General features: G+C 41.2%; 1 protein-coding gene across 1 annotated transcript in view; it reads right to left on the reverse strand.

Annotated features, from left to right (window-relative positions):
• Positions 1-10,425, reverse strand: part of LOC129333942 (desmocollin-2-like) — a 37,182-nt gene extending 26,757 nt beyond the window's left edge. The window contains exons 1-4 of the mRNA XM_054985873.1: positions 10,354-10,425; positions 5,104-5,188; positions 3,180-3,382; positions 986-1,111 (exon numbers count right to left, since the gene is read on the reverse strand). Coding sequence (XP_054841848.1) covers positions 986-1,111; positions 3,180-3,382; positions 5,104-5,188; positions 10,354-10,425 — 486 coding nt within the window. The remainder of the gene's footprint in view (positions 1-985; positions 1,112-3,179; positions 3,383-5,103; positions 5,189-10,353) is intronic.
• Between the last annotated feature and the right edge of the window lie 3,185 nt (positions 10,426-13,610).

Consider the following 13,610-nt stretch of genomic DNA (forward strand, 5'->3'; position numbering starts at 1 on the left):
GACTTATGTGGGGGATAGGAACTCAGGAATCCAATGAGGCCCCAAGCTTCATGCTTATTTATATGATAGGGTCTATTTATGACATTTCAGAAATATAACAGAAATTTTCCTTTTATGACTCATGAAATTACATGAATGTGTTAGAATGAAAAAGTGCAGGGGAGGCTGTGCTACAAATGTGTGCTGAAGTCCAGAGACGTTGGCCATTGTCACACACCTGTCTGGAAAGTCACACAAAAGTCACGGCACAATGGCGTTCTCATAGCGTGATTTCCATCATGATCCCATTTAATGGGACGATGATGTCAGAAATAGTGCCATTAAATGAGATCATGATGGGAAATCACGCTATGAAGACACTGTCATGCTTTGAGTTTTGTGTGATTTTCCGGAGAGTTACAGACGTGTGAAAACAGCCATTGTGCTTGGGACTAATTGATATTTCCACTCCTAAACAACAATAGCAACAATGTATCCACTTGCAGCACTTGTGTACCACAGCCAAATCCATCAATACAAAAGATACCACAGTCTTCACACAACTCATAGGATATTTCAGTCCTAAAAATATTTTGCCAGAAGTCCCATTGATTTCACTGCTATTACATTTGTTCAACTCATAAATAACTTCTTGTGTGATTTTTTCGCCCCCACTCTCTCACTTTTCTTAATAAATATCAATGCAGAGTAAGATGCAATGGACAGGGATTAGCAAGTCCGTTCTGCATATAGAAGTCATTTTCACTCACACAAAGGGAGGCCAATTTCTACAAATTTCACCTGCCAGCTGCAGCTCCTCCCCCAATGTCATTCAAGGGGGTCCCTGACTTTTAGCAGCAGCTTCTTAAGGGCTGCAGTGAACTGAAGTGGAAAGGAAGGCACGAAAATTACATAAGCATAATTCTACTCAAGCTTCTCTGCATCCAAAACCTAGTAGATACGGAGACGATTTTAACTGTAAAACAATGGGCACTGTAAAATATACCTGTTGAATTTGCATTGGAAAAGGTCCTAAGGAGTTTTCCATTATAGTAGTTGGGACAGGAGCCCATCTTCGTTTGCTTCGTCTAAGAGCAGTCCTTCTTATACGTCCTGACTTAGCTCTTGAGGTCTGGAAGACATGAAACAGTAACTAAAAAAATAACAACAATCATGCATGCTTATTGGTTAAAAACATTCCTACTGTCCAATTCCGTTGTGTACACAGATGTTCTGTTGAAAGCTGTTTTTCACAGATGTCTGTTGAAAGCCATACTTAAAAACCACATTCACAGTTAATATCTCTTCTTTGTTTATAGCTTAGTTGAGATCATAGAAGCCTTTTCCATCTTTCACCCTGTCCTCAAATTTTGCTATATCTTCCAAACTGGATTACACTTGCTAGAAACATTAATCCAGTTGATCAAAATGGTGATTATTTGCTACATCGGTTCATGCGATTGTTTAACATTAATTTGGAAATGTTGCTTAACACATAATGTTCTGATCTTATACACAGGCTAAATAGATTGTATCCAAACATCAAGAACAAGCTCCAGTTTGTTTGTGACAATTAACCTAGTTTATTCTCAGACTGGCATTTTCCCTCCCCCTGCATACAGAGAGGAAATTGAAGATTGAAGACTTTTTTATTTCAGTTGTCTTTGATCTAACCACATTCTCTTCTAACATACAAAATCAGGTAGTTTAATTAATTGTTTCTTGTCTACAAACCAGGAATCTAAACTAAGATTAAACTGCACGTTCCAGTTTGTTAAAGCAACTACATTCAGAATTTACAGCAAATTGTGGTTAAATCAAAGAATACCTAAAACAGGAAATCTTCAGTTTATTCATTTATGTATACTCAACTTTTCTCCCCAAAGAGGACTCAAGGTGGCTTACCTAATTCTCCTCTCCTCCATTTTATCCCCCAAACAACTCTGCGGGGTAGATTAGGCTGACAGTGACTGGGCCAAGGTCATCCAGCAAGTTACCATTGCAGAGTGGAGATTCAACATGGTTCTCCCATATCCCAGACTGACACATTAACCACTAAAACAGGCTAACTCTTGGATTTCAGGTTGAAGGAGTGTGCAAGCCCAAGAATAATACCAGGATCAATTTCACAAAGAAACTAGAATTTGAATCTGGCCATGATGTGTATCACTGAATCAGTGCTAAAAACTTTGCACCCCAAACAGGGACAAGCTATGGGCCTGAAAAAAAGAAAAGCAGCAGGCACACACTAGAGTGTAGAAATCAAGCCACAGCCTTATCGATTACAGATTTCTCTAGGCTTGCATTGCTTGGATATGGAATTATTTATTTTTATTTTATTTATTTGTTTGATTTGATTTATACCTCTCCCTTCCCACAGATGGGCTCAGGGTGGCTAACAACATTTTAAAAAATATATAGGTTGGTCTGACAGTATGACACCTGACAGCGAACCCTCCAACCCATCTTTGGGATAAAACTGAGAAAAGATAACCAGTTTAAGAAGAGAAGCAGTGAAGGCCAGGGTTCCCACCCACTACTGGAATCTTAGAGGTGTGGATGATACCAGCCCCTGAGGTGGCTGTTCTGTACCTCACTTCCATATTATCTTAAGGATAACTATATTCTCATGTTTCCAACCCAATGTATAAGTGCCTTGTTTTGACAGCAGTTATGCACAAGTTTTTTAGTACCTCAGTTATGCATAATTGCATCCACGTGCTCTAACCTTTTGCTATGAAGAAGGCAGAGACCCCATAGCCCCTCAGTCAACCTGAACCCAGGGTAAAATGTTATCCTGCAGCCACAACACCAGAAAATAGCAAGACAAAGGATAGGATCTAAAAACTAGGGGCAGGATAGTGGATTCGCTGGAACAAGGTGTCAGGCCTACCTCTAACCCACCCACTTCTATACATCCAAGGTAGACCAGAAGAAGCCTTTCCTCAGGTCTAGGCTGCCTAGTGCAAGGTTGCCAGCCAAAGGGGTTAGTCCATGGTGGAAATGCAGCCCTTCCCTCCCACAGGAAGGATTCACCCAGCAGGAAACCAGACTTCACTTTTTCAACCCCCTTCTTCCTATTCAGAGCACAGCAGGTGCTTCCATTCATGATGGAGAACTGAATGTCTAAAAAATTAATTCTACCTGCTGCAGAATACTATTAACAAGCAAAATTACTATTTTCATATAAATGTATCTACCTTTCGTGGAAGTCTTAGCAAACTAACAAATATCTTCTTTTGTTCATGTTCATTAAGGCCTTTAAGGAATATGGTGATGGTATTTTCATGAGAAGACAAGGAAATAGCATTTGTCGTATACAATGAGCCATCTTCTAAAATTGTAAAGTTCGAATTGTTTGAGCGGATAAATTCTGCATGCTTAATGCAATTTTTCATGTTGACTGAAAAAAAAATAAAGACGAATTGGATTGAGAAAAAGGCATTTTAAAATACAAAATTCTAAACATATGTTTAAAATGTCTAATAAATTAAAGTAACGGGGAACAGGCCAAAGAGTCCCAGCATCTGCTGTGATGTTATAAGTTGTTTGGTCATCCTAGGGCTAAGCAGTCTGAATGCAAAAGAACCTGAATCAAATTGACAACACTGGTTAGATTTTAATGTAACATAAATGTTGCCTAGACCAAGGGCCCCTAATGTGGCACCCATGAGTAGAGATGGGCACGATCCAAAAAAAATTAACGATCCAGCTGATCGTGGATCGGAGCCGGCGACGATCCCGAATTAACGATCCACACTGATCATCTCCCATTCCCGAACCGTGGATCCTGGATCCTGGATCGTGGATGCCACAGCGGGGCACGCTGGTATTCCCAGCTATGTGGGAAGGTGGGCTGTGGTGGCGGCTGACTCTCTTAGTCTCTCTCTCTCTCTCTCCAAAGGCTAGCAAGTAGCAAGCAAGAGCTCTGTCCCACACCACTGCTCACAGAAAGTGAAACCCAGCCTGGGAGCCCATGGCATGGGTCCCATTCAGCAACATAGGAGTTCTGTGTTTGGCCATCAGAGCTGCCTATCAGGGTTTGCAGGGATGAGATTGGAGTGTCCATGGCTACAGAACACCCCCTTCCCCCTCCCTCCCCTGCGTGTCTTCTCCCAACTTGTGACTGTTTTGCTGCTCCGTGGTCCCGAATTAACGATCCACACTGATCATCTCCCATTCCCGAACCATGGATCCTGGATCCTGGATCCTGGATCGTGGATGCCACAGCGGGGCACGCTGGTATTCCCAGCTATGTGGGAAGGTGGGCTGTGGTGGCGGCTGACTCTCTCAGTCTCTCTCTCTCTCTCTCCAAAGGCTAGCAAGTAGCAAGCAAGAGCTCTGTCCCACTCCACTGCTCGCAGAAAGTGAAACCCAGCCTGGGAGCCCATGGCATGGGTCCCATTCAGCAACATAGGAGTTCTGTGTTTGGCCATCAGAGCTGCCTATCAGGGTTTGCAGGGATGAGATTGGAGTGTCCATGGCTACAGAACACCCCCTTCCCCCTCCCTCCCCTGCGTGTCTTCTCCCAACTTGTGACTGCTTTGCTGCTCCGTGGTTGGAAGGAAGCCCTGCTGATCAAGGAAAGCTGGGCTTCCATTCGGGTTTCCAGGGCAACAGAAGGAGGGCAAACAGAGCCCAGGCATTCCCATGGCTCTGTTGCCAGGGGAATAGATTGCTGGTGCCTGAGTGTCTGGATCCCCGATCTGAGCCCAATCACCCCGATCCAGGCCTGTCCCAACTGCTGGATCGTCGGCCGTGGACAATCACGATCTGCCGGGTCACGATCGTGCGATCGCCATTATCGTGGTTTTTTTTCGATAGTAATGCGGATCGTGCCCATCTCTATCCATGAGTACCATGGCACCCACCAACAATTCTGTGATTGACTCTTGTAGCAGCAATTTTCTGGTGGTGCCTACCACCCTGTGTCAGAATTTCAAAGGTGCACACAGGCTTAAACAAATTGGGGACTCCTGGCTTAGATGCTATGAATTTTCAAAATGTTGTGCACTTGACTCATCAGTTTTAGAACTTTCCGAGAAAAATAAACATATGCAGCACTAATAATACACAAAAATATCTAAATAAATGTAAAAGCAAAGAATTCTTAGAGTTTCTCACCTCTGCCAATTAACATTCCAGCCTCTAGTTCAGGAGGGACATTGAAAGTCACTTCCTCGCAAGCCTCAGAGTATAAATTCAATACCTTTAAAAAGAGTTCAAAAACTTAAAAGCATTCACTTAAACTATGAAAGAACAAAATTCTTCTAGCGCAGACCTTGTTTTGCTGTACGTGTGATAGCAGACATTAACTTACTCTGGTCACAAAGCAAGTCAGCATGAGCACCTGCACTGGGATTAAAGTGTTTTTATTTCCCAGTCCTGTATTCCTCTTTATAGCACATTCCTTTGCTGATCCAAAATTAGGGTAATTGGTAAAACGTGAAATATGCAATACGAAGTCTATAATATTTTATCTCAAACTTCCTCTGTGGATCTCACATAGTGTATATTTTATTTTATTCTCACAGTCCCCCACCCCAATATATGCTAGGCTAAGAAAGACTGGTTGACCCAAAGCCACCCAGTGAGTGTCATGGCTGAGTGGGGACTCAAACCACATAAACACTCATGAAGCTCCCCTGTACTGAGTCACATCACTGATCTATCAAGGTCAATATTGTCACTGGCAATGGAAGAGCTCTTTCTCATCACCATATACTTGATCTTTTTAACTGGAGATGCTGGTGGTGACTGCACTTGGGACCTTTTACATGATATCTACCCAAATATATCACATAGGCTGTCCAAAAGTAACTTTGATTGACTTTATTGATCTCAGATGTCTTCAAAGTATACAATGTATTTTTCTGGTTATCTACAGTGCTTATAGTGTTGGACACTGGTTCAGATCCCCACTCTACCATGGAAGCTTGCTCGGCGACCATGGGTCTGCCTTACTGTGAGCCTAACTTACCTCACAGATTTGTTGTGAGAATAAAATGGAGGAGAAAAGAATGGTGTAAGCTGCTTTGTGAAGAAAGACATGGTATAAATCCATTCCAGTCTAGTTTCAGGTCTGGTTATGGGGATGAAAGCCTTGGTCTCCCTGGTGGATAACCTGCTTTGGGAGCAGAATGGGGGTGTGCAACCCTGGACATTCTTCTGGATGTCTCAGCACTTTTGATACCATCTATCATGGTATCCTTCTGGACTACTTGGGAATTTGGAACTGGGAGGCACTGCTCTGCTTTGGTTTCAGTCCTATCTTGAAGGTAGGTTTCAGAGTGTGGTGTTACTGCTGCCCCGCCTGTTGGCCTCTGGCCAAGGAGTCCTGCAAGGTTCTATCTTGTCCCCTTTGTTTTTCAACACCTATCTAAAGCCACTGGGAGAGACCATCTGGAAATCTGGGCTGAGTTGCCACCAATATACAGATGATGTTCAGCTTTATCTTATGCTTCCTAAAGATCCAGGGTAGGCTGTGAAAACAGTGAACAGGTGACCAGAATGGATAGAGCCTAACAAACTAAAACTTAATCCTAACAAAATGGAGGTGCTGCTGGTGGAAGTAAGATCTGATGCAGGAAATGGACCATCTCCTAGATGGAGTTGCACTTCTCCTAAAGAAGGTTTGTCCCCAGGGGAGAACATCTGGACCTGGGCTATCTATTTAATAAACATGTGGCAGCAGTAGATAGGATTGCTTTTTATTAGTTTTGGCTGATGAGCCAACTGTGGCTCTTCCAGGGCATGAAATATCCTGCCACCGTGGTTCATGCCCTGCTAACATCTAATCTAACATTAGATTACTGCAATGAGCTCTGCACGGGACTACCCTTGAAGACTACACAGAAACTACAGTTACTACAGAATGCTGTAGCCAGAACATTGGCAGGGGTATATCACAGCACATCACTTCAATCTTATTCCATCTACACTGGCTACCAATTTGCTTCCAGGCTCAATTCAAGGTCCTGGCATTGACCTTGAAAGCCCTATACAGCTTGGAACAAGCATTTCTTAAGGACCACTTCTCCCATGTGAACCTACCCATTCGCTCCTATGATTTTTGGAGACCCTGTCACCTCTGCCTGAGGCTAAACAGGTGGCAACCCAAGAAAGAGCCTTCTTGGCTATGGTGCCAAAACTTTGGAAATCCCTTCCCAGGAAATTTCATCTGTCTCCCTCTATTGTTGTCATCTACTAGTGGGTGAAGACTTTTCTGTTTGGTTTGGCATACCCTCAATAACTTTTCTTGGCCCTCCTCCCTGATTTCAGTGATGAATGTTTGTGTGTTTATATATTTTAACTGAATTATTTTATATATTATTTTAAATTATGTCTTATTGAACAAATGTTTTAAAGTTTTGATAGCAGCATAGAAATGTTCTAACTAAATGATAAATAAATAAGTGCATCATCATCACCACCACCACTTTAATTTATAACCTGTCTTTCTCTCTGAGACTCAAGGAGGATTACAAAATATAAAAAGCAATTCTGTCAGACAGCAAAGAATAAACAATGCAGTAGGACTATGATAGCATAATTGGAAAACAATTTAAACAAAAAAACCCTATATTTGGCAACAACAACAACCATGATATAACAACAAGCATGATATAACAAAGAAAAAGACACTTTAGTAAAAAAAGGAAATGACATACAATAAAGCAATAGACTACAATAGTATCTTTAAAAAAATTATTTTGTTGATAGTATGAAATGCTAATAGTTTAGAAACAACTACAGTCCATAGATCCAGAGGCTCATAGACAATCCATAGATCCATGCATCTGACGAAGAGAACTGTGTTTCTTGAAAGCTTATGCTACAGTAAAGTTGGTTAGTCTTAAAGGCGCTACTGGACTCTTTACTATTTAACTACAATCTATGTGATCCAGAGGTTCCTACCATAAATATAAATTTCTATAATGCTTTCCTTGGTTGTAACTGCCCCAATGTATATAACTATTGTAAGCTCCTTAACTGACATTTAAATATATGTTTTAAAAATGTCATTTAGGTGAACTTGGATAAAATGAACCACTGAAATCAAATACAGTTTATCATTTTGTGAGGGGAGTTACACGACAAAGACTGCAGCTCCACAGTAACTCTAGGAGCTCTTAATGTTCCTGAAGTTTCCATTATATGGGTTTTTACGGATACCTTTCTGTTGGCTCAATTTGAGGATGTGAACAAAATACTAGGTGCTCTGAGACCCACCACCTGCTTCTAGCAAACACCAGAGACTGGTAGATGATGAAATAATTCTGATCATTCCTGAGGGATATGTCACAGAAATGGAGCTAAGTAACTTCTGTCCTTCACTTTAGCCTATTGAGTTTCTCAAGGTTCTATCATCTTTCATGTTATTTAACATCAACATTTTGGGAAAAAACACCTGCAGATTTGAAGTTAATGATGATCAGTGTATGGACAATAATCAATATTATCTTCCTTCCATCTAGATCCAAGAAGGTGGTGGCAGTGCTAAACTAATGTCTAGAGGCCATCCCTTGGAGGATGCAGGGTCCAGGCAAAGTCTTCCCACCTCCCCACAATTTTGTGAGACTTGCAGGTCTCTCAAGGCTTTCATACCCAAGCCATCACTGATCACTCAGGTGATGGGATCTTCACCGTTGCTTGAGGCGAAAAGCGTGCATGTTTTCTACCTCCAGCCACTGTCAATCACTCATGCCACAGCCCTGCACAGACTTTACAGTGCATGTGATTAGTCACATCTTCAAGAAAACTCAAGACTCCCCAGAGGGTGGGCCTCTGGGCACCACCATTCCCTCTACCTTAATGATGACTGTATCTGGAGCCACAGAAAGGCTGAAAGGGTGTGATGGTGAAACTTAATCCAGACAAAATGGAACTGTTGTGAACAGCATTAAAAGTTGATATGCATATAGTTGTACAGCCTGTTTGCTGACTGACAGTACTCTTGGATTCCTCTCTGCCCCTAGAAAAACAGGTGACTAGGAGTGTTTTTTTTCCAGTTTAGGCTGATTTGCCAGCTGCAGCCATTCCTGGAGAAAGCAGACTTGGCCACTGTCATATATGAACTGGTAATATCCAAGGAACTCATTCTATCTCAGTTTATTGGGGACTCTTGTAAAGTCTTCTCAGGGAATTTCCTTCCAGGAAATTCCCTTTGGAGTTGTTTTTATCCTCATCACTTAGCATCAGCTAAATCCCTTCTTATTCTGAAAGGCCTTTGAACAGTAATTTTAACCCTGATTTTAGTTCTTGTTCTAAATTGTTTTAAAATTCCTGCTATGTTTTTTGATTACTTTTTGTAAAAATGATCCAGATACATAAAGCCAAAATAACTTTGTAGAGTTTTTGATTTTTGCATCAGTTAAATAATGTCAAAAGGTCTTTTATTTTTAATCTCCATTAAGATGTGAAAGGGGTGTACAATGCTGCAGGCCTCAGCTGAAAAGCCAGCTTTGTTTCTGTTACACTAACCAAGCAGAGATGATACAGAGACATATTCAAAGAAGAAAGCACTGCTCCTACATTCAGAAACTGAATGGTCATAAACGAACTATACCACTTCCCTAGCTAATCACTTGATCTGGGCTAAGTAAGAGAGATAGTAAGGTTTTCTGGGCAGTCCCTTACAAACTATAAATCGTGCTTCCAGTTACTGTGACATAATCACATTTTCTGTATTTCTTCTTTGATTTTGACCACCTCATCTATATGGGATAGCTCAGGGGGATGCAATCTCACCTGCTCCTGATTTGGGCTTGAGTACGCCTATTTTTCTTTCTCCTCCCCTTTATCCAATGTTTGTTGCCCTTGTCACCTCAAGGGCAACATACATGCTTAAGCCTCACTGGACTGTTGTGGGGGCAGGAGATCATTTATAAAATTTATAATAACTTTCTGCATTCCTTTACAGAAAGGAAAACCACCAATATTTAATACTTGTAGCTTGTTTTGATGCTATATTCATAGACATGAGATCACCAAGTTTGCTATTAGAAGGAGTGATTATGATTTAATTTATGATGTAAAACAATGTAGCAAAACAAACCCTTTCTCCAGAATGTATATTCTTCTAAATATTTCAAAGCTTGCAACCCTCTTCTTCTAGTTAGCCGTGGCTAATCAGCAATGATTACTAAAACAATGGTCCAGAGAATTTCAAACAAATGTTTATCTTTTTAAACGAACCTTGATTTTGCTCACATAATCAAATATCAGTTCATTTATTTACAAGTAATACAGAAACAATTCTACTCATAGTATATGTTACTGATTTGCTGCCATTTCCTTTTTAACCAACAAAGGCCAAATCTTACTTCCCTATTTGACACAGAGAAAAAAGAAAATATAGATAATTTTACTCACCAGTAGGCTGAAGAGAAGTTGCAACCACATTGTTCTACCACCTCTGCATCTTACTGCAGCTAGGAGTTCCATTTCCAGTCCTCAGGAATTCAGATGGCTGTTAAGGATGCAGGATTGCTGGCCTGTTGAGCCTAATAACAGTCCCCAGAGGAGTGAGGTGAAAGGATGAAGTGGCACTCAGACCAGCTCAGCTGTGCAGTGGTGCAGAAAGTGAATAAAACTTTCTTCCCTTTCTCTTTTTGGCTACCTCAATCTTTGACAGTCTAAGACAAAGGGACTGGTTGTTAATTCTGCTGTCTTACTAAAGTTGATAGGGCTTGTCCTCCTGAGAAAGACTTGTGGAACGTGCTTAGTTTCATTTCAGAGTTCCCTTCCCCTGCTGAAGTGCTGGGGGCAAGGAAGAAATTGGATGGATTGGGCCCCAGGCTTGCCTTTCCCTGCTCTTTCTGTTTGCATAAGAGGGAATTATTTTTAGCATGGTCTAGTTTCATAGAATCCCACCAAGCTGAATCTCAGAAAGGTGGGGGAAATAGGTTCCTACTAGGGGTGAAATAAATGTTCTCCCAACTTATTCAAGGAGTTTGCCCCTAGTCAGCTCTTCTAATTTGTCTCTTTCCTGCTCTATAATTGTCTGTATTCCCATGAAGAAAAAATCCTTCCTTCTTTTATAATGCAAATGTTCTATAGAAGAGATGCCACTGTTCTCCCTTTCATCATTATTATATAAGGTTCCAGGTATCACTTATTCCATTTATTTTAAGGGTTATCTCATAGACTGATGGACTTGTAAACTGTGATGGACATCCCGTTTCAGGAAAATCTGGTTCCAAAGTACTCGTTGAAAAAAGAACTACTAGTTAGTCAGCTATTCCCAGTTAAGAATAATAGTTTCATGTGAACATGACTGTTCATTGTAAGTCTCTTCAATGAATAGGTTTCCCAAAAAAAATCTACAAGAAATTGGAGCTTTAGGGAAATCCTAGAAGGCCATTTTCAAAAAGTATTTTTCAGTCTTTTAAAAATTAAACTCCATACAAATTCTGCTCATCATAAAATCAATTAGGCTTGATATTTGGCATGAAATAATCTACTTGGTAAGGGATAAAATCCGATCAATTTCCGGGGGAAATCTAATAAAGGAAGACTGTAGAGGTTTAAAATATGTGATTATATTTCCACATATGTGACTAATTTTTTGCGGACCCAAAGCATAATTTCTCTTTTTGAATCATTTAGATTTATTCAAACACTCAAGAATATTCTGGGTCTTGTTATGTGTTTGGGGAACACCTCTTTTGTATTCTTATGAGGGTTTTTTAGGGCCTACTCTAATCAGTGAAAACTAAAGTAATGGCAAGTTGTTCAGCGTAAGTTGCTGACCTATGTTGAAGCCATTTTCAGAAGATATGCCCATGAGCACTAGGAGGTTGGCTGCCATGCATATCATGAGCGCTGCTTCTGATATGCACAGTCACTGTGTTGTCTGAACAGTGGCACCACGCACATTTTCCACATGAATATACCTTCAGTCTGTGTGAACATGGGTGGCCTGGAAGTCAAAACTGTCCCTAGAAAAGGCCCCACCCCTCACCCTGCTCTCTGATGGAGGGAGGAGGAAAGGAAGAAGGGGATCCCCACCCCAGTCCAGACCCCTGGAGCTGGGGAGCAAGGAAACAGGCTTACCATGGCTTCAGCTTACCTCACAACCACATGCATTGTGTGAAATGGGCACTGCTGGCTCATAGCTGCATTGGCTCCCACCCATCTGATTTATTCACAGAAGGGCTGTGAGGTCCCATGAGACTGGAGTTATTGGCTTACGACTGCTGGAGCTCCTGCTTCCCTCATAGGGCCATTAGGTCATGGCAGCTCCCTCCTTCTTCATGAGGAGCTGTCCCATTGGGGGGGGCAGCCTCCTGGCCCTTAATGGGGAACCTGCCCCTAATGTGGAAACCAGAACTCTGGAAAATCTAATGGTGAGTACACATATACTGAAGCTGAATGCACATATAAAATATGTCCCTGTACAGATAAAACTCAATCATGTGCATCAAGAGTTGCACTCTCCCAAAACACATGGTTGCCAGCTTCCCATTAAATGTGGACATAAAGTTTGAAAAAGGTAGAATTTTAGGAGAAGGCATGAAAAGACAAAGTCTCACAGACCGTTGTACTGCAAAAAATATTCCTTTTATGAGTTCGAAAGCTTATAGTTGTGGTATTGTTGATTCTGTGCCTGTAAAATTGGAGTACTTGAAGCTTTCGAACTCATAAAAAGAATATTTTTTGCAGCACACTGGTCTGTGGGACTTTGTCTTTTCATGCCTTTTCATTGAAGACCGTCCCCTTGTGGATTTTGTAGAATTTGAGGAGAAACAGCTACCAACTGCACAAGCCTGTATGGGAGGTGAGCATGTGAGTAGACCCTTTTCCATTAAGAAACTGACTTAGCCCATGGGCCTTTTTACATGGCATATCTTAGCTGCAGAGTCCAATCCTGTGGGGGGGCTTTTATTTTATAGTGTGGATAGGATTATTAACTATTTTTAATTTCTTTTTACAAATACTAAGCATAGTAGTCAATAAGAAAATAAATTTAAAAGAGCAAAAATTTTAAAAGAATGAGTATACATTGATCAAAAATTTGACTGAATCAGTGTAGATTGCTTTTTTAAAAAAGAAAAAGAAAAAAGAGTATTAAGGAAGGACTGCTTTCTTCCATATGAAAGTACTCATGCCTGGCAACCAAGGGGAGGGTTGGGGGCAGAAATATGAAGGGGAGGGTATGTGTCACAACATCACTTCCAGGAACTTCGAAGAATCACAGTACTTGTATTGTAAAACTCTATGGTTTTATGATAGAGTTTCTGGCAATTGTACCCAGATGGGACATACTGGTGCAGAGGCTAGTGCCTTTTTTTCTTTAGAGAGAATCACTGGGAGATTGCCCATCATAAGCAGGCACACGGTAAGCCTACATCTACTTTGTTCAACTTTGGAGACCCTGCTTCAGGTGCCCCTGCCATCTGAAGCTAGACAGGTGACAACCCAGGAAAGGGCTTTCTCAGTCCTGGTGCCAAAACTTTGGAACTTCTTCCCCAGGAAAATTTGTCTGTCTCCCTCTATTGTCGCTTTCCACCAGCAAGTGAAGACTTGTTGTTTGGCATCCCCCCAATAAATGTTAGTGGCTCTCCTCCCTGGCTTTGGTAGTATGTTTTTATTGAATTATTTTATATAGATTTCATTTTAAATGTTGT

The sequence above is a fragment of the Eublepharis macularius genome, chromosome 7, assembly GCF_028583425.1.
Source record: "Eublepharis macularius isolate TG4126 chromosome 7, MPM_Emac_v1.0, whole genome shotgun sequence".
Classification (NCBI taxonomy): domain Eukaryota; kingdom Metazoa; phylum Chordata; class Lepidosauria; order Squamata; family Eublepharidae; genus Eublepharis; species Eublepharis macularius.